The following is a 21,891-nucleotide window of genomic DNA, read 5'->3' on the forward strand; positions in this document are numbered from 1 at the left end:
AGAGGAAATCCTTTAGGTTTTTTTGACAGCGTATAGCCAAGAGGTAATAGCACAATCACCATTCATTATTTTTAAAGATTGTACAATGATTTTCTCCAGTTAGGCTTTTGTTAGGAGCCTCAGAACATTGCAAAGGTGTGGGTGGTTTAATTTCTGCGTTTTATGCTTTTGAATCTCCTTTCGTAACAGGTGATGTCATTGTAGACATAAATGGAAATTGTGTCCTTGGCCATACTCATGCAGATGTTGTCCAGATGTTTCAACTAGTTCCTGTCAACCAGTACGTGAACATGACTTTGTGTCGTGGTTATCCTCTTCCTGAGGACAATGAAGACCCTGTTGTAGATATAGTGACAGCTACACCTCTTATCAATGGACCGCCTGTGACCAAAGGAGATGTTTGTGTGACCAGCCAAGATTTAATACCAGGCACAGTTGTGTTGGACCAGAGTGGAAAGCCGGGTCCTATGTTAGTCAACGGTCGTCTGAATGGCCCTTCCATGGACACAAATGAGCAAAGGATCTCTGTTGCATCTTCAGGAGGCTCTCAGCCAGAGCTGGTCACCATTCCTCTAGTCAAAGGTCCTAAAGGCTTTGGATTTGCCATTGCAGACAGTCCTACAGGACAGAAGGTGAAAATGATTTTAGACAGCCAGTGGTGCCAAGGCCTTCAGAAAGGAGATGTAATCAAAGAGATTTGCCATCAGAATGTACAAAACTTAACACATCTGCAGGTGGTAGAGGTGCTGAAGCAGTTTCCAGTAGGAGCAGAGGTGCCACTGCTTATCTTAAGAGGAGGTACGTATGTAAATTTGCATTTATTGTATACAGTTATATGCTCTTTTAAAAAGTCCCTTTCCAGTATGATACATAATTCTGTCCAGTTTTTTAAGTTAAGTAGCAGGTTATTATGTCTCTAAGCCATCATGCTCTAAGTTTAATTTACACTCCCAAGTAGTTTTGTTTTTACAAAAATTTTATTATGTTTATGCGCTGTCTCTTCCAAACATCTGGAGAGAGTTAAAGCAAAAATGCAGTCTCTAGTGTAATACAAATGGCATGCCTGGTGGAGTTTTTTGAGGCTTTACAGATGTATTCCAGTAGCTTTAGCTGTAATGGACAGGTGATCACAAGTGACAGGAGGAAGCATCAGCAGCAAGGTGGAAGTGATCATGGGAAATTGCTAGTAAAATTCTTATTTTCACATTTACATATTTATACTTCTTTATTGGCTGTCATTTACAGACCAGAAGGTGTCCTCTCCCATTAGACTGACTAGTAATTTAGTGTGCATTTGCCAAGAAGGAACTGGATTATAAAGCAACACATGACTGCCTAGTGTCCCTTTAAGCTTTTATTACAGCCCAGAGAGTGTCATTTCAGTCATACATATTTGCAAAAATCTTCAGGTCTTTTTCTATAAAAATGCTACTATTTCTTAATCAGCTAAGGAGATAAATTAAATTTCTCTGGTAGTAAGAGAAGTTCCACCAGCCAAATTCACTATTCCATGAACTGATCTGTGATTCAATTGATCAGTGTCTAATAAAAAGAGAAATAGATGTATTTTCATGGTGGTACAACTAGCAGTTCTAACTTGAGATATCCCCTAAGTAATGGTTTTGGTCAACTGAATGTTCACTTTGCATTTTAAAAGCATAGCTAATGGGCGGTAATCAGTTTCAACCCAGGAGCCGCCGATTATACTGGCTTAACGCTGTTGTGGTTGTGATGATCATCTAGTATTTCAAATTTTGTTCTACAGAGGTATTTCCTTCTTTTTCCTTTAGGTCCACCCTCACCTACTAAAACTGCCAAAGTGGTGAGTATTAATGATGTATTTATCTTTGTTTCTGATGGAGGAATTTCAAGGTTTTTGGGTTGCAAAACAGGCTCAAAAGTATGGTCTACTTAACTAGAAGTTCTTCCACAGAGTCGTGTGAGTTTTTTGAGCTGCTTAATGGGGATGATGGATTTCTCTTTTCTTACTACTGAAATATGAAGAATGCAGCAAAGGTCTTGATTATGAGAATGCATGTAGTAGTGTTGATTTGTCATGATTGTAAATACGACATCGCTATGCTAGTTCTTTCATGATTCCCTTTTTGCACTATGCTTAAAATTGCTACTAGTAGAAATATGTAACTTGATATTTATCTGTGCGCATACTTTGCCTTGCTTTTGTAATCTCATCTCTTGATTTTAGTTCCTGTGGTAATGTGCAAGGATGATTTAGCAAAACCGGCTCTGTTTAGCTGGCACAAATAATTGTCTAAGTAACTGCTGTCAGAATTCCCATTGAAGGGGAAACAAAATACAGCATCTCATTTTTTGCTTTGCTAATTACCTGTATCCTGTATTAAATTAAAATGAGATTTTTAAAGGATGCTTAAGATACTTTGATGTTTCTCAATCCTGACATAAAATTAATGAACTGGTTAGTACTCCCTTCTTAAAATGCTTCCTTATCTTAGAATTCATATGTTGAAAAAATCTCTACATAGCTATACATTTCTTGTTTGATGTTCATTATTCTTGAAAGTTTGATCCATTGGGATATCTTTGATATATATTAGCTCTGTAAAGAATCCTTGGGATTAATAAAATGCACTGAGATTTAATAATGTTCATAGTAATGTATATTTTTGTCATGAATGCTTCTCATATGAAGTAGACTAGTCAGTGCCCATCTCCCCAAGGACAGACATGTTTCTTTGAGAATATTTCTTGTACACCACAAATTATTTAATTTTAGGAAAACCCCATTACCTGAGTGTAGATGGCCCTGCTGTGCAAGTACTGAAGTCATATCCCAGCAGTCTGAGCACACAAGTTCACTATGCTTAAAACAGACTGCACTCTATAAAATGTGCAGGTTCAGTTCCTTGTGAGAATACAGCTGCCTAAACCAAATAAATCACTGCATAAATCTGTGTAGTTCAAGAACACAAGTCTTGTCAGCATAGCTCCTTTGTCAGTGTACTCTATGCAGGCATGCTAAAAATACTTACGACTTAGGGTCTCACATTCTAGCACACATGCAATAGCAGCTTTGCCACAGAGCACTCAATGTTCAGTGGCATTAAGCAGCATGGCAAACTAATTCAGTTAAAAAGGACAAGGTCTTATGTTTATAAACATACAAGAAGTGTCAAACTACTAAATCCCTTGGGGGAATTTTCTTCCACCCTTCTTAAAAGGTCATCTAAGTCTGTTCTAATTGTGTTTCTGTTTAACATGCACAGATGCATGCAGACTACCGTGCTCCAATTTTCCAGTTTGAGTTTCAGCCCAGAATCAGTATTTAGAATTACTTTAGTGCATAAACCATTGGAAATTAGGATGGGAGGCTACAAGGATACTTGGTGTCCGTCTTGAAATAGTATTAAGAGTGCTTAATGCTATAAAAGAAAAATGCAAATACTGAATTTTTATTTCTAATTGTATTTACACCTCATAATACTCCAGTGTATTCCTCCTGTTCAGTACTTCATAATGTCACTGTGATGTCTGCAGCAAGCAACCTGATATTGGACATACCTCATGTTTTCTCTGTTGTTTTGATATAATTTGGCAGCTTGCAGTTGGGAGGAGGCAGTTGCATATTGAGCTGCTAGCACCCTGTAGCCAACATGAGTGAATCTCGAGCAAGAGCAAGATTAAACTTGTAATCATGAGGAATCACATAGATTTACTTGTCTGTAAGCATCAGTCACTTAACAAGTTTCTAAGCTCAGACTTCAGTAGAGTTTCAGGATGTGTTTGGAAGCCTTTAGCTGTCTGGTCAGACATGTACTGTAAACACAGCTTATATATTGGAAGAGCTAAGTGCAATTGTAGTATTTTTCCCTTATTCCCTTGGTTTGCTGTACATTTCAACTCTATATGATGTTTATTGCCTTTGCACACACGTAAACAAGTGCAGTTACTGCTTTCAGTTTAATATGGATCTTGTGGGGATGGGGGGTCTGTTTCAGAAAGATAAGCAGGACAATTCAGGGAGTTTAGAAGCTGTCAGCGATCCCATTCCACAGCCTATGCCTTTTCCACCCACTGCTGTGAGATCAGGTTCTCCTAAACTAGACCCTTCAGAAGTCTACCTGAAGTCTAAGACTATATATGAGGACAAGCGTGAGTATATCAACTTCAACTCAGAAATTTTAAATTATGAAATAATGTTTCCTGTATGTCATATATGTCATAAAACTACTGTGCCTTTCATCTTGGTCATTTATTATGTGTGTGTGTATATATATATATGTGTATATATATATATATATAAAAATTTCTCAAAATGTTTAATTCATACAGAAATTTTAAAAAACTGGAACCCTTAAAAAAAAAAAGTTTTGCTTTCTCCATTAGCGTTGCTAAAATACGTATTTGTTCTTGTCCAGTTACTGCTGCAGATTTTTAACCTTGTGAATATTCAAGGCACACTTGGGAACACTGTACAATGTAGTTTATACAGCTGCATTGGAAATCATAGCCGAGCATTGTATTTGTAAAATTATCTGGTTTTACTAAGAAAGATACACAATCAGTTAATGAAAACAAGTACATATTATATAAAACTACTGACTCATTATACCGAATGTAATACAATACATGGGATAAACAAAAACCTTTTGTTGTGCCAAGAGTGCCAGTCAAACCTGTTCCATAAATACCCTGGAAGAGCCGGTGAGAAAGCAACTCCCTGATATGAATAATCAATAATATGGGCTACCTTGCTAAGATAGAGGGCTGACGTTACAGCAAGGGAGGTATAAAAGGTAAGCACACTTACAAAGGAGTCCTTAAAATGTACGAGACCCCATCAGCAAATGATACACTGCTTCTAAATGTCTGATCATCAGCCAGTGTATTCCCCTATACGTATTCCAACATATTCCCCAACCTTATTTGCAATAAAATGATTAATTATAGAAATGGTGTAATGTTCTAAAAATTATGTTTGCTGTCCAGAAAGTTCTGAACAGACTGGTCATTTCGTGGGCCTGATAAAAGCAAACGTGACTACTTCTTCCAGAATAGATTGTTTGAGAGACATGACCTATTTTAGCATCATTCTTAGGTGAATTTCATCAAGATCAATTTTACTTCATCTCAGTATATCTGACTAGAGCCAGATATTAGTATTCTCTTGAGTAACATTTATTAGCCAGCAATAAATGTTATAAGAAGTAGAAAATAAACAGTCTGTTTTGCTGATGTTGACATAGTTGTTAAAGAAGTTCAACACTTTTATCAGCACTTTTTCATAGCTTTGCAAGTACAGGTTTTAGTGACAGGCCAGAAGAGGCTGATAAAGTGTTTCTTGAGATGTTTTCTGAAAGAACCCTTTGTTAATATTTTAATTGAGCTTTGCTACAGATAGACTTATGTAAATGGCTCCATAGCAAAATTGTACAGACAGTTAAAAAAAAAAAAAAAAAAAAAAAAAAAAAGAAAAAGCTCTTTATAACAAACTAAGTCATTAAAGACTGTAACATCAGAGATCAGAGAAAAATAAAACTAAGCAAACTTGACATGTCAAATAATGCAGCCTGCCAAAAGTCAGTTACAATAGCTACACTGGAACACAGCAGGAAATTTGTGTTTGTTATATCTTAGTATGAAATCATGAAAGAAGGAACTTGCACCATTTTTACAGCAATGTGACAACTCTTCACGCTCTAAGGTGCTCTAATTTTCAAATATCTGAAGTAAACCTGATAATTTCACTGTTTACAGAATATAGTTCTGAGCTGTATTACAGTCTGAATTTTATCCCAGCGCTGCATATGAAAGCAGCTATGATTTGTCCTTTGGCATTTGTCAACCTATCCTTTCCTTTTTCAGCGTTTTCTTGAAAAAAACTTCTCATATTGGGAAGAGAACCACTGAAGATTTAACCATTCAAATTTTTTACTCTATTTCTGGTTACTGTGTTCTGTCAATAAAAAGAATCTTTCAATAATCAAAGGTAGTTCTTTAAGTGTTTTTGAAATGTTGTTTTGTCTTAGCTCCAAACACAAGAGATTTGGATGTTTTCCTGCGGAAACAAGAGTCAGGCTTTGGTTTCCGGGTGCTTGGAGGGGATGGACCAGATCAACCTGTAAGTGAAATTATTTACGGTTGCCTACGTATTATCTTACAATACTGCTCTTAGAATGACTCATGATCTGTCATTCTTATTTCTCTCCTATTCTAAATGATTCAGTGATGTTACTGTCAGAATCACAAAAGGTCTATCTTAGTACTTTCTTTACCGTTATCTAACCCAGTATGTGTTTACACTGCTTCACTCCTGTTTAAAGTGGTTTCCCAGAGTCTTTTCAGAGCAAATTACGTACTGGCAGGTTAAACCAAGCAATATACTAGAAGGTAATTATATAATTAGTTTCTTCCTTAAGCATGAGAGAAACAATGTTCAAAATACAATTTCATAACAGCTGAAAAAAATGGTGGAGAAAATTGGCTTGTTGCTGTGGGAAGTAACACGTATGGCTCAGCTGAACCTTCATAATAACACGGCAAAACATTTTGTTTGCAGAAACTTGGAGTAAAAAACTTTTTATTTTTGTAGTGTGAGAACTGTGAAATTACTCTTCATGCTCTGTATTCAGAAACAAGCACAGCCAAGCTTATAAAACTTTGAGATGGAAAAATTTATCAATTCAGCAACTGCCTTTTAAAGATCAAGAATCGGAGACTCAAATTACCGGGTTCATACTGAATTTAAGAATTGGTGTGATAGTCCAGCTCCCAAGAGAGGAAAACTGCCTCGTCTTTTGTCAATGAAAGATTCCCGAGTAATCCAGTTAAAGCTGGAAGGTGTAATCAGATTTGGTTAAGGCTAGGTAGCGTAAACAGTGCTCTGAGCAAGCAAACTAACTGTTCTTAATGTATATTCAGTGATCAGTTGTAGGGGTTTTTTTGGTCAAAGTAAGCACTTTGGTGTTTTTTGCATGTTATTTTACTTTAGGCAGCAAAGATCTTTAGCTTCATTTCTAGCATTGTATCTTCTTGGGGGCCACAAATGCACTGAACATAACCCAAGGACTCCAAAAGGTGACCTTAGTGTCTGTAATCATTTTGAGTGTCTGTGAGAAACCAACAGTTGAAGAGCCGAAGGATGGATTTAGGTTTTGATATGAGTTGTAGGAGAGCAGACAAGGGAAACAGCTCTAACTAAACACAATTTTTAAGCTCTTGTCCCATTCAAATTCAAACGAAGGGAAGAAAATGGTTAGTTCCCTTTCTTTCCTTTCCTCCTCATGGTTGACTTCATGACAAGACTCCCATTCACTTTATATTTGTCTAGATTCTTTCTTTGGCAACAGTAGTTCTCTGTCAAGCCAATGATACTGATCTGTATTTCTGTAATTGTTGCTGTATCTTGGGAATGATTTAAAGGATAGTGTTTGGCACTAAGCCTTTGCACGTTATACCACCTAATCTTGTTAGAGTCTTGGCACAGAACGAGCACTGGTGATGCTCGGTATAGCGTGCGTGCCAGTTCTTACTGGGAAGCAGATGTGTGGAAGGAATCTTCTGCTTACCCTGGAAAAATTCTGTCAAGCTTTTCTTTGAAATGCAGCCAAATGAAATGAGGCAAGTTTGGGGTTTTTGTGTCCTTCCCTTCACCTGAAAATCTTCAAAAACATACTCTGTTTTGTCCGGCAGGATGCCTTTTAGTGGGTTCCGCTCAGGGATGTGAGAATGGCCTTCCAGTGCATTCTCTCAGGCTGTTCCTTGCCTTGCGTTTCTGCCTCTGACATCTCAGGAAAACAGAAAATGTTTCAGGATTTTCATAAGGGCCCCAAAGCAGAAGCTGTTTAGGCTGGATCCCTTCTGTGAATGGATGTTCAGAGTGTTTTGCATCCATTACTGTCATCAAACTGGCTCTAACATTTGTACAAGAGGAATAGCACTGGTTAGAAGCTGGTTTGTTTTAACCTGGTCAGTGACTAGAATTCAGTTACGATTTTACATCATCAGTGTAACAACGTTTCCTGGTTTAAGCCTGCAGAGCTGCTGCGTAGTTTGACTCAGATGATGTCTCTGCTTGAGTGGTCCTTGTGAAGGAATGGCAAAGATGGAGGCAGACTGGTAAATGCTTTTGTGGAAACTCCTGGATGGTCCATTCCTGTTATGGCAGGCTTAGAGTGGATTCCTCTTAATTTCATAAAAAGCCAAAAATTTTCCCTGGAAAGAACTTACACTGTATGGTCAGGGACTGTTTCCTTAACTGTCAAGTTAAGAGAGAACTTTTGGAATAGATACGCTGGTAGATTGCCTTCCGATTGCAATTGAAGGAAGATTTTTTTTTTTTTTTCCATTCACAGCTGTGATCCAATGCCAGCCCTTTTCTAACATGCAGTTAAATAAAAGGAAGAGCAATGTTTCTTTTCCTGAGGAAGAACAAGCAGTTTTACTTCTGTTGCACTTCACAGCATTTATCATCTTTTGTTTCTATAAAAATAGCTGTTGGTGGGTGTCAAGCTAATGCCATGAATGCTGTGTACAGATGATCTGCTCTCTAATGCTTAACCGCAAACAACTACTGGCCATAATTGTTCTTAATCTTTCATTTATCCTGACTGTGATTGTAGCATATAAAATAGAGTATGTTGTTCTTATCTGTGTCATATTTACCTGGCACTTTATGGGATGTGGGTAGATATTTGATATCAATTTGATCCCAAATTGATATAGGGAGTGCAGCTCTGAATTCTTTGTCTCATCACCAACAGCTGTGTACTGAAAACCTTAAAGCATGGAACTGTCTGGGCAGCTTTTCACAGGTGAACCTGAGTTCTTTCCAAAGCTTTTACTTCTGCCGCAGGCACTCTAGCCTTGTCTTGTCTCACAAGATAGTGATGCTCCCAGAATTTATTGAAAAGCTTTGAGTATTTATTGAATGCTTTGAGACCCAAGCTGTATCCATTCGTTCAGCTGGCACAAACTACACTCACTGACTGTGTTTCTGCTAGAATATGATAAACAGATAATCTTTAAAAATATCTTCCCAGAAGCTCTTATCTCTCTGGATTCGTATGGATTCCAAACATTAAGTATTTTGATGTGTTCATATTCTACAGGTCAAACCCACTGACTATGCTTTATTCATAGATTTATATTGGAGCCATAATCCCATTGGGAGCTGCAGAAAAAGATGGCAGGCTTCGAGCTGCTGATGAATTGATGTGCATTGATGGAGTCCCTGTTAAAGGGAAATCACACAAACAAGTTTTGGACTTAATGACCAGTGCTGCACGGAATGGTCAAGTGCTGCTCACAGTCCGAAGGAAGATCTTCTTTGGTGGTATGTGTCTGTCAGGAGAGTGTGCTGTGGGAAATGGAGCCCGGCTAAAGGAATACTTCCATTTTTATAATCATATCAACTAAAGCTGCACTGAAACATATCAATTATCGCAGTAGAACTGAGTGACTTCTTAGATTAAAGGCAGTCATCTGTAATTTTGAATAAGTGGAGAAAAGCAGAATTTAATAAGCTGATGCTTTTGGTGCTTGCTAGCTTGCACTGCTTGCACAAGTAAGACTCTGAAAGTTAAGATGAGGCTTATGTTTTCCTCAAACCTTTTCACAGATACTAGTTAGAACAGTCACTCGTGCTACGTAAATGGAATAATAACACAACCCGATTTCTGCACAACATGTTATATTCCAAAGTCTGTTGAATTTATGTGTAGCAAGAATAATTGTGCTCAAAACAGAGATAATTCAGGGCAGCATTTTGTGATTCTACAGTTTTAGACTGCTGTCCAGATCTGTGGTGTACAGAAGAGTAGTTATCCTTGATTTGATGGCACTGATCACATGAATGACAGATAGATAGAACTCAAGGAGTCCTGATACAGTCTCCCCTGAACTAGCATTGCTTTTCCATTGCATAATCCAACCATAAATTCCAAGTTTGTATAAGTAGAAAAACATATTCCTGTGTAAACTATGAAAACACCAACTGTGAAATTCTCATAACCTCCTCTTCATTTTCAGGTAGATGAAAGAATGTGTGGGCTACAGGCTCAGTCTCAATGCAGACTTACACTTTGGCCCAGAGTTACCAAAAGATACCTTATTACTGAGTACATGATAAAATTGCAGATGAAATTGTGTTGATAAACACAAAGTAATGCATTTCAGGGAAAATATAATGTGACTTGTTCATTTACAATTTAAAAGCTCTAAAGTAGCTATTAATGCGCAAGAAAAACCAGAAAGCCAGTCTGGATAGCTCTCTGGAAACATCATTTCAATGCTTAGGGGAAATCTTACAGGCAAATAGATGTTAGAAGTTAAACTTTAACACGTTGTTATGGAACTCCATAGCGCATCCATGTTTTGAATGCTTTGTGCAATTCTGATTGCCACATCTCAGAAGAGTATCATAGAGCTAGAAAAGTTCAGACGGAGAGCTATAGGAAAGCTTTCATGTTAGGAAAAACTGACTAAACTAGGATTCACCAGTTTAGCAAAAAGGTGACCGAAGGGGAGAAATGAAAGAGGTTTACATGATTCATAAGACTGTAGAGAAGATGTATATACATGAAATGAAAGGAAGTACATCTTGATGAATTGAACCTTTAAGTCATCAGGCTTTTGAATGCTTTATTCTGTGTCTGATTTCTATTTGATCTTGATTATATTGCTACTAAATTTGCCCACTGCTTTCCTAGGCAGGCACTGTTTCTTCGTGCTGATACTGATATGTACAGTTTTGTTGTAGTTACCTAATAAAACAGCAGTTTTTTATTTGTTTTTTGTCTGTTACCTGTAAGGAGAAAAGCAACCAGAGGAGGAAGAGTCGCAGCCTATCTCAGCCCAAAATGGGTCTCCCCGAATGAATCGGGTGGAGTTTGCAAGCCAGCAGTCCTCAGAGGTCTGTGATGTCCGTCTACAGCGGAAGGAAAATGAAGGATTTGGTTTCGTCATTCTCACCTCAAAAAATAAACCCCCACCTGGTGGTAAGTGCTATATTCTGGCCAGTGTTGTCAGTACCTGGCTTCACTGGTGCCTGGGTGTTTTAGTGTGATGCTGGTACCAAAGCTGCTGTTGTCGTTAGCAAGCGTACTCAGCGTTGTGGGTTCTTCAGTGATCTTTCCTTCCTTAGGATGTGGTTATGTTACATATACAGCAGTCTGTGTAGGTATAGTCTTGTTTCATTCACAGTACTTTCACAGTTCAAACAACTGAAGTTTAGTCTGTCTTGCCTCATGTTTATGCTCTTTTTTACCCAACTGTGGCATAAGTGAGGAGCAGAGAGAAAATAAATCATACTCCCATACATGGGAGCGTGAAGCGTTTGTGACAGGGTAGTCTTCAGCACATGGATAGTCTTCAGGCTGTGGTAATGTTGTAGATTCTGTACACTCCATTAATTCCTGGGCATTTTATTGGAGTATAGCTTCAATCTTGGTTTTGTATGCCCTATTCAGGAAGAACTTTTTATTTTGGAGATCTGAGAAAGTAGAAACTGCAACACTTGGAAGAAAGCAAGGAAGCTGTTATTGTCAGGAAGATAGGGTGTTTGCCTAGAAAGATCCTCAAAATGAAAAGGTAGCACAGTCTTGTATTACAGTTCTGATATATGGATTTGGCTTCAGACATAGTTGTAAAGGTAAACAACAAAATAACCAAGGTTAAAAGCAAAAATAAAAAGATACGTTGTGAGCAGAAATGAATAAGAGAAGCTGCATGCAGGAAGCTCTGGAATTCAACTCAATTAATGGAAAGATTTGTGACCCCCTACACAAGAGCGGTTTTGTTCTGTGTAATCAAATGCGTTTTGTATTCTGTGTGCTGATAGCTGCTAGTTATCTAGCAGTGCCAAGTATAAACGACTGAACATTTTCTGCATGAGTTGATGAGTAGGATCATCCTGTTGAGATTTATTCCCTTTGTCCATTGAGTTAGTTATCTGTGTCAGCCCTTAAAATACAAACTCAGTGAATTCATCCACAAACTAACTCAATTCGCTGCCATTAAGAAATGGGTAATTCCTGAACTCCTTACCCAATTTCCATAGTTCCTTCATGTAAATCACCTTTCTGAAACCTCCCGAAGTGGTTCCAGACTGATACAACGATGGTTTGAGTGTCCTTTTTTTTGAACTCGCACACTTTCTTCTGCTTTTCCATTTCATTTTGCTCTACAATGAAAAACAGCAGGAGCACACTAAGAACAGTTCTTCTAAATAACATTATGCTGAATTCATATGATATCATTTGAGTGTGATGCAGCCTTGGCTCAGATGATATCTCTTAAGAATTCTGAAACCAACCATTTTGGAAAGTGCCTAGTGTCAGCCTAGGCTGCGAAAGACAGAGCTGCGGCAGAGTGGTGAGTTACTGCTGCCATACGAGGTCAATGTGCAGAGCTGCTGACTTTTTTCATAAAAGCAGTTCCCATGGTAACACTCGGGCCTGGAACTGTCACCCTCTGATGCTGTGAAAGTGATTGTGTCCTGTGTTAGAATCACTGTGGGTTGATGTTATATTGTCTAGTCAGTTGGATATTAGTAAAAAATATTATAAACAGAATTCTGCTATAACATATTGGTATTATATTGCTATAAAACCATTATAGACAACATTTATGTCAGAGAATCTGCTGCAAATCCATGTTTGTTTGATATTACAATTGGAAATAGTAGAAGTTAATTGAAGCCTATTTCAGCACCGGAAATGTAAGCGCTGTGGTCCTGGGCTGTTTCTAACACACAGAAATAAGAGACATAGGTACATGAATGTGCTGTGCAATGAACTTTTCTTTGCCACAGTTTAAAATGGAACCACTGTGTAAAGCTGGGATATTTTAAAGCAAATAATCAGCAGTTGTGAGTCTGCAGCCCTGCACTGTTTTTCTCTTCACAGTTGGCTCTTAGGTTTAGATAATACTAAAAAAGCAGTCTTTTAAGGGAAGTGTAATTAAAATTTAAACTCATGGTAAATGCTAGGAGGCTTAAATGTCTGTTCCTGTGCAGTAACCACTGTGTGTGTTTGGTCATTAAAACAAACCTTGATGGTTTTTTAATCTTGGGTGATGATCTCAGCTGATGTCTCTTTCCGAAAGTGTTTTGGATTTGCTGTCATGGTTTTGAAATGTCAGCTGATAATCTTGGAAAGTCCATGATAATCTTGGAAAGTCCATAACATTCCTCACCTCTTTGATCCCTCAAAAGGAAGCATGTTTGGGAGGGCAGGGACTAATAAACTTAATAAACCAGGTACATGTCAAACCCACTTCAGGCATTGGCTATACAAACAGTTTTTTACATGAACTAACAGGAGAGCATTCATGAAAAAGCATAGAGGTCAGTCAAAGAAGTGACAGTTCTGTTTGGAAATGGAATTACTAGGAAGTCTGCACAGTGGGCAGAAGAGCCCTGATGGGATTCTGTAAGGACAGGAACCAATCTTGCTGTGCTTTAGGGACTCAGATGAATGAAAGTTTGCTCTAGATGCATAGGAAAGCATGCTGATGTGCTTTGATTTAACGCACTGTCCTTCAGTATCAGATGCAAACAGCACAACGAACTGCTCTTTCTTTTGCCTGAGGTTTTGGTATGCTCCTCCTGTTGCAATGGCTTCTGACCGGCTGGCAACAACTCTCCACAAGCACTAGTACAGCTCTTAGAGTGTGGAGCTGCTGGAGCCAGTGGAGATGCTCTTACAGCTGGAGAGAAGCCTGAAGGAAAGAATTGTATTTAGGTGGAGCATCCCTCTCTTTCTTTGTACTCTCAGTGAACTGTTCTTGGGTTCAGGGTTCAGCACCTTTGAATGCTCCATGGAACAACATATATGAGAGGCACACTGAGAGGCAGTACTATCTTATTATTATCTTCAGGTAGCTAATGCTAGGATATGGCTAACACCACCAACATGTATAAAGGTCTTCATAACACCTAAAACCACAAGATATATATCATGTTTCAGGAAGAGGGGCACTCTTGGAGGAGCTAACAGTGTTGTCCCTTCCCTGCAGAGGCCAGGTAGGGTGTAGCTGGGTGTTGAGGGACGTCAGCAGCCTGTTCTGGTCTGTTCCCTTTCTCAGATAGAGATTTGGATCACCAAATAGCCCCTGTGCCAAGATGACATGGCATGACATGGCCCCATGGGATCTGCATGCAGCCCGGAAGCTATAGGTTGACCACCCATGCTTTACCTCCCTCACCTCTCTGTAGCACTATTTAGCCCTGCAGACAAGTGACACTGCAGCAGACTATTCCTCCACTAGTTTTAGGCACAGGACGCCTGGGTTCCTTCTCTGGTTAGAACAGAGGGAGAGAGGCTCCTCTAGCGCAGATTCAGGAGCCCAGCTTAGGTACTCTGACTGTCAGGAGAACTGTTCTATTGATTATACACATCAGCTCCTTGTCTGTTGGTGAACAACCCGACAGTATTTAATTCATTTTAAAATGCTACCATTTAGAGTAGGAATGGTCTGTGGGGTGATTATGGTGATTCTGGGTCTGTATGATGCCTAACTTAAATGAATACTAATTGTGTTCTGAAAAAGCTGATATGCCTGTTCTTGATTTCCTAGTGATTCCTCACAAGATTGGACGTGTTATAGACGGGAGTCCAGCTGAACAGTGTGGGAAGCTGAAAGTGGGAGACCGCATCTCGGCAGTGAATGGTCAATCAATCATTGAGCTCTCACATGACAGTATAGTGCAGCTGATTAAAGATGCAGGCAACGTGGTAACTCTGACCGTCGTTGCTGAGGAAGGTAAGGAAGATGCGGAACAGTCGAGTGAATATGTCCTACCAAAAGTGAAATGTTTAAAAAGTGATGTTTAATAGCTTCTAAAGTTAATGCACAAAATGGATTATTGTGAGATGTTTGGGATTTAAAGAAAATAATCTCCCATTGAATGAAAGAAAGTGAAGCTCATTCATTTGCCCTGTAGGAACTGAGCACAAGTGGGACAGAAGGAGACAGCTGCTGAAATGGTTATATTGAAAAATAAGATGTATGGTGAACATGATGTAGGGTAAGAGAAATTCTCATGGTTTCTCACATGAGAGAGGGAGACTGCTGCTCATGGGGAAACATGTCTTATCCAGACCTCATATTCTTCAGCTAAAGAGAAATTCTCTCTTCTGGGGGAACTACAGCAGGCAAACAAGACTAGACTGAGAGAGAGAATTTTCTCACCTTCATACGTACATATCTCTTGCTGCTGTAGTCATTGTCAGGAAAGCTCTGTTCCAAGGGTATGAAGCAGTCTATCGGGACACTGTGGAGCATGCTGACACAGCTCTGCCAGACTGCTGTCCTGCAGGGACCCTGCTGCTGCATAGAAGTTAGGTGCTATAAAGCCTGTGAACACCTACTTTTTAGTTCCTTTCCAGTTAGGCACTCTGTGTCTTTTCTTCCTGCTATGTGAAAATAAACAAATTGCCTAGGACTGCATCCCTAGGATACAACAGAAACATTCTGTAGTTCTTGTGTCTTCTAAAAATACATTTTGAAAAATGGTCACATCCCACCATAAAAATCCTATTCAGATGATTTCCTGCAGAGCCTTCCAGGCTGCTAGCAAGTGCTTCACACACAACAGTCATATCCTCTAAACAGCAAAATGGATATTTGTGACTGCAAAGTCACATCTTCAGGGATCATATTTTCTAATGAAAGCTCCCATGCAACATTGCTTTCAATATGGTATTGTTCCTACGCAAACATTTCACTATAAATATGTAAAATCCAATCATTTAATGAGAAAAAAATATTTTCCAACCCTGCTTACTACTGCATTTTTCTGGGTTGCTGCTTGTGAGTTTAATTAAACGGGCTATTGTTAATGTGCCAGCAATTTGGCTTTTCTCACCTTTTAAATAATAAATATCTAATGCCAGAATGTGAATAAAGCCAAGAGATCATTCTCTAATTTAATATTCATTGCAAATATTTAACATGCTATCTCAGCCTGCAATATAGAATACCAAAGACTGACTTTCTCTTTTTGTTAATGCTTGAAGCAGGCAGACTTGTATAAACTTGGTTATTTTTCTATGAAGATTTTCATTTTTTCAAATTGAATTCATTCCAGAGTAAATGGACACACCAGGGCAATGTTCATAATGCAACTGAAGTCTGAGTTGGTTGCTTTAGATCTGTTTCTCGAGGGCTCTTAATCGGTTTTGTCTTTAGAATAAACTTTCCTAATACAACCTTTTTGTCCTTTATTTATTCATGACCCTACATGGACTCTGTATAAGAACTTAGCTTTTCCCATTTCCTCAATTACAGATTTGTAGCCAGAATGTAGAGATAAAATACCAATCTGAGAATCAACAATGAAAGGAAAAAAATGTCAGTAGCAGCTGATAAAAGTAGACTGAAAAGACCAGTCGGAAAAACTGTGACTTAAAGGAGCTGAAGTTGGCATGTTTTGGATGTAGAGAATTTTGGAACAATGGAGGAAATATAAGCACACGTTTCTTCCACAGAAACGAGAGTATATTACTGTTTCAAAATTCTCATTGTTTTAGTTGGAGAAATACAGTTCAGCTCACAACACAACCTACCATACAGCAAAATACCTTAGGGAAGGAAGCCAAAGTGGATGTAAATTAGTCAGGGCTTCAATCATGTTGCCCTGCTGGGGTGCTGGGGAGACAGTTGAGCTTTACTGAGATTGTTCACAAGATAGCAGATAACACTTAGGAAGAATATAATATCTAACTCCAATGAGAAAAATGCCCGTTTTGACAGAAATTATTCAGCGTCACAAAATGTAAACCCTAATGGAGTTTATTGTTCCCCAATGCATCCTCTTTAGTGCTATCCTCAGAATGGCAATGAAAATACTACCATGTATCCTTCTGTCTATCCCTTCCTCCCTCCTAGCTTTCACAGATGTATGATCTTTGCTTTTCATATGAATAAACGAATTTCACTTCATGCTCCAGAAGATATTCCTTAACATTTTTCACAAAAGCAGGAGCCTGTCAGTTTCTGTCACGTATTAGCTAGAAATGCAAGAGAGCAGGCTGAATAGAGGACTGGAGAATTCACACAAACAGATGGCCTTTTCCTTGCTGTGCTTATAAATTAAAATTCTGAGTATAAAGCAGGAGTAAAAGTTGACATTTTGTCTCTAGAGAAAAAGCTTTTTAAGGCATGTCGTAGTATTAGCGCCAAGCAGTCCTGAAGGACTTCTGAGGTCTGGCACACCTGAGAAATTCGGTCTAATAATGTGCAGCAGACAAAGCTGCATTATGCTCTCCTTACCTTAAGGTGCGTGTGCACTTTGTATATTTTCCTGAGGTTTGCTTGTTTGTCTGTCTGTTTTGACTCAAAAATGGATTACTGTGACACACTTAACAGAAGACTGGAACATATCTAGTTTGTCTCTTCAGGATGTTTTTTAAAAACATTAAAAGGAAAAGGAGTTCATTAGTTTATAATTCAGTACATAAGTCCATCTTAGGCTACAATTTGCCATTTAAGGTTCTAACTAAGAGGCAGCTTTCTGCATAGGATATGGTTCATTGCTCTTTTAAGTGACAGAGGCATTTTGTATCTGGAAACAAGTTTTTCCATAAATGCAGTGGATTTACTGCAAGTGTCCAATCACCGTACTTGGTGTGGAAGGGAAGAATCATCTTAAAAATTGCTTTACAAGATTTTCTTAAAATGCCATTACACTTTAATTTTTAGTTAGCCTTTGGGAGAGAAGGCAAAATGCCCTAAAATTCCTGTTGATAACATACCAGTAAACTAGTCGCATCAGTTTAATTGTCAGAATAGTTCATAGTCTTTCCTGTAGCTTTCCTGTGGCAAACTCTCCATTGTGGCTTAGAAGAGTTGACAGTTTCCTCCCCATCGTTAGCATCTTCACCTGTGAATCCTGATGGCCCCTGCAGATCCTCAGACTTCTCTCACTTTCAAAAAGGGATACGTTCTCAAATGGACATTATTCTTCATCTGTCATTATTATATTAAATGTCTGAACCAACTTTGTGGATTTGGCTGGCTCTAATACCTTCTAGTCTTTATCTATGTGCAGACAGTCTAAAACACTTCTGTTCATGTGTGGTTCAGTTAAAATTTTCTTGCTTGAGAAAAAAAGAAATTTAGGTAAGAATAAAATTCATAGGAATTATATTCAGTGGAACCAATGAACTCTGCTATGGTTGTTGGCTTATGGCACTAGACCTAGGAAAATCCTCTTCCCGTTTTTAACTGGTGCGAGTTAGACTTAATCTGAGATGCTGTGGCAGTAGCATTCATTATGAACAGCGTATCAGCTGTTACACAGACTTGCCTTTCAGCTCATTCTCAGAAAAGTGATTATTTTTCCTGAAATTTAAGATGCAAACCTGCCTTCTTGTTCTAGGCAGCTGAGAACAGGAGACAGAGCACAGACAGTCACTGTGGCCTTATGATTAGTGTCCCTACCTTTGTATTTGGGAAAGTCTCTCTGACTGTTGATTTTGTTTGAATTCATTAGAACATCGTGGTCCTCCATCAGGAACAAATTCTGCCAAACAGAGTCCAGCTCCACAGCACAGACCTCTGGGATCGGCACAGAACAATACTTCCAGTGCAGACAGGTACAGAGCTTTCGGTTTTGGCAAAAGGAACTGAGAACAACCAGAAAAGCTCAACCAGTGGGGTTGTTGCAGCTTGTAAGAATAATCTCATTATTAATATTAAAACAGAAAGCTGCCTTTGAGTGGTTTCAGAATGGAGTGGTCACTGCAGTATGGCAGTTCTGTGAGCAGAGTCCTTGTTTCTGGAAAATCAGTAGTGAGGTTCGTTCAGCATTGGGGTGATGACATTGCTTGGGATTAAATTATAAATGTGAGTTGACTTCCTAGAAACGGAATGTTTGAGGCATTATTCAGAAATACTTCATCATGTTCTGTGAATGAACTGGAGATGTACTAAACTCAAGATGAAGCAGGTCTGTGTGAAAGAGGGAGTGGGAAGAAGCTTTCCCAAGAAGTGATTGAGGCTGAGCTACAGAAAATAAGTCTGCATTTTCATTTTTTTATTCTCCTCTGGTTCCTTAGATATTATGATTGAAGTCTCCATACTCTGAATGAAGCAAGTATTATAACTATGCCGCTGTGCCAGGAGTCTGACATTACGTGACACTAGTGTACTTCTAGAGATTTTGTTTGTAAGCAGTAGATGACTAAGAAGCAGCCTTAATATGTAAGAAGCCTGTACTGTCAGCTGAATTAGTGTGTGTTGGATTCCACACTAAATATATTAGAAAGCTTATGACGATAATTCTTTAAATGCAAAGGTAACATCCACTTCCTTTTACCTCTGTAGGGGCGCCACGGAAGGTGAAGCTGGAAGAGAAGCATCAAATAGTTACAGGCTTTCATGGCCCGAGCATAAGCACTTGGCACAATCTGAGGCCGGTGTTGCTTCAGTAATTGGTAACCGTCATTGCCAGGTACAGGTAACCATCCAGAGGATGCAGGGGCATGCAAAATACTGGTTCATCAAGACAGAGGAATTACCACTGAGTATGCAAGAGCAGGACAATGAAATGTTTTCCTGTCAGACATGGGTAGAAAAGTTGCTTATAAAAATGGGCCAAAGCATTTGAGAGAATGTTTTTGCTAATGCTTTAAATTTGATTATCTCCTTAGTATAGTTTAATACTGATTATAAAAGGAACAGCAAATCTTTGGAACTGGGCCACTCCAGACTCTTTGGCAAGATTTCTTAAAGAAATTTCACGCATATCTAAAGCTTAGATGGAAAAAATGTTCTGCACGTTTTGACTTAGCACAAAACTACTATACCTAATCATACATGAGTTGTGATGAATTCACGTTAAATTGTGTATTGCACGTTCTCCATAAAGTGTGAAGCATTTTTCCAGAAAAACAGAAGTTTAAATCTGCCTACAGCTCCTCATCTTTTTTTCATGTCACTTCCTACACAGAGTCTCGGCTGCTATCCAGTAGAATTGGAAAGAGGCCCTCGAGGATTTGGATTCAGTCTTCGTGGAGGAAAGGAATACAACATGGGCTTATTCATCCTTCGACTTGCTGAAGATGGGCCAGCAATCAAGGATGGGAGAATACATGTGAGTTTGTCTTCTCTGATCAGTTCGTTAGTACAGAAGTTGGCCTTTTGATGTATTTAATTACCTGTAATGGTAACAATCTTGTGTTTTTATGAGTGCAAGGTCCTAGTGGGCAGAGTGGTATCTGGACAGCTGCCAGTCTTTCAGCTATTACTGTACAGTGATAGCAAATTCTGTGGTGGTAGGCTTGGCTTTTAAAGAAGAAAATATACGAGCCCTCCAGAATAAACTGTCTATCCATCCACATGCTTGAGTTATGATAATTTACATGTCCCAGGATGTGAGCAACAGTTATGCAGGATGGATGATATTTTAGAAGCCCAGAAAAGAAATTGCATAGTGAAGCAGAAAACTGAAAGAAGAATCACTGTCCAAGTTAGTGAATTTGTAAAGAAGTTTTGTGTGTGCTGTATTATTGCTGTTCTGTGCAGCATTTGAAGATCTAAGCCTAATTTTTTTTTCAAAGATTGCTATGTTAATTCTTACGTTTGTGTAAGGAATTCACTTTCAGATATTGTATTTTTTAAAAGCAAAACACGTGGGTACAATGGCAAAGAATGATGGTGAGTGAGAATCTGTAGCCAGTGTCCAAAGCTGAATTTTCACAGGTGAGAGTGTGGAACTGAGAGTCAGGTACCTGCAAGATGCCATACCACTTGCACTACTGCGGTTGTACTGTATTGGCGATTGTCTATACTAGCCAGCGGCACAACTCTTAGCGGCACAACTCTTTGCGTCCATTTGTACTACAATATGCAGATACTTGTCGGGGCTACTGCGAGGCTTATCTGGATGTGAAATTCTAAGTGTTGTTAGCTTCTATTATCCTAATTCTTTACAAATAATAACTCTAATGCTTGAAAGACTACGTGAGCGTTTTTGTGCTAATATTTTCTCCTTTAAGTGGTCTTATACTAAGCTGCAGAGCTTTGCTTGCCAGGCAGCAGCAACCAAAAGGTTCCCAGCTGTGAAAATGGGTCTTTGCCTGGAGGAACTTAACAGTGATAAACATCACCAAACATATACAGTTCCCTGACCTCTGGCACCATTCAGCTTTATGGACTCCTGTCCCTTTGGTGGGACATGTGTAACAGCAGCATTAGGCTCTGTTTTCAGATGTGCTTTGACTGCACTCTCCTTAACATAGATCATCTGTGCCAAGACATAGATTAGTCACAGAAAATGGGATGGCAAGATATTCTTGAAAACACTCTTATCTCCCAAGTGTTTGCTTTCACACTGTCACGGATATTGATTCACTGTGTTCCATGTGCATGTCATCTTCCTCCAGGGGACAGGACAGGCCTGACAGGGGCTAATGGTCTCCTGGAACAGCTGTTTTCAATTAAGAGACCAAAAATAGATCCCCAGGGTCAGGGGGAGGGACCACAGGTAGCTGATCACCTTCCGGCCAGTAAGCTAGGGGTACCTTATAATCGTAGGTGGCAAAGATGTTGAGCAAGATTCAACCGCCCATGAGCAACAGGCTCAGTTCTTGGCTTACTCTTTCCCAGAGGCCCTGCTTTTCACTAGTAGATACCCACACCGTACGAGAGAGCAGGGTTCAACTGCACACCCATGCTGTTTGGATGCTGAAATTGTGTTACGCTAGTGCAATCGCATCTGAAAAGTGGATTCAGAGTGGAGACAGCTGCTTGTCCCACCACTATTTGAAAGGCCTAACTTGCTTTTCATCCTCATTTCATTTCTGGTGATGCATCTGTGTGAATAAAATATTGCTTAATGCAGATTTGTGAGTGGCAAGAGCAGGAAAAGTGATAGTGTAATATGAGAAAGCAAGGTAAAACGTGCTG

General features: G+C 39.0%; 1 protein-coding gene across 7 annotated transcripts in view; it reads left to right on the forward strand.

Moving 5' to 3' along the window:
* Positions 1–21,891, forward strand: part of MAGI3 (membrane associated guanylate kinase, WW and PDZ domain containing 3) — an 87,207-nt gene that overhangs the window by 58,317 nt on the left and 6,999 nt on the right. For 4 of the 7 annotated variants that reach the window (XM_064498083.1, XM_064498089.1, XM_064498086.1 and 1 more), the window contains exons 10-19: positions 190–798; positions 1,791–1,822; positions 3,978–4,131; positions 6,009–6,100; positions 9,121–9,313; positions 10,791–10,976; positions 14,557–14,742; positions 18,476–18,578; positions 19,309–19,441; positions 19,934–20,077. In XM_064498083.1, the coding sequence (XP_064354153.1) occupies positions 190–798; positions 1,791–1,822; positions 3,978–4,131; positions 6,009–6,100; positions 9,121–9,313; positions 10,791–10,976; positions 14,557–14,742; positions 18,476–18,578; positions 19,309–19,441; positions 19,934–20,077 (1,832 nt within the window). The remainder of the gene's footprint in view (positions 1–189; positions 799–1,790; positions 1,823–3,977; positions 4,132–6,008; positions 6,101–9,120; positions 9,314–10,790; positions 10,977–14,556; positions 14,743–18,475; positions 18,579–19,308; positions 19,442–19,933; positions 20,078–21,891) is intronic. The other 3 variants (XM_064498090.1, XM_064498085.1, XM_064498084.1) reach the window with 2 other exon arrangements.

Source organism: Dromaius novaehollandiae, chromosome 27, assembly GCF_036370855.1.
Source record: "Dromaius novaehollandiae isolate bDroNov1 chromosome 27, bDroNov1.hap1, whole genome shotgun sequence".
Classification (NCBI taxonomy): Eukaryota; Metazoa; Chordata; class Aves; order Casuariiformes; family Dromaiidae; genus Dromaius; species Dromaius novaehollandiae.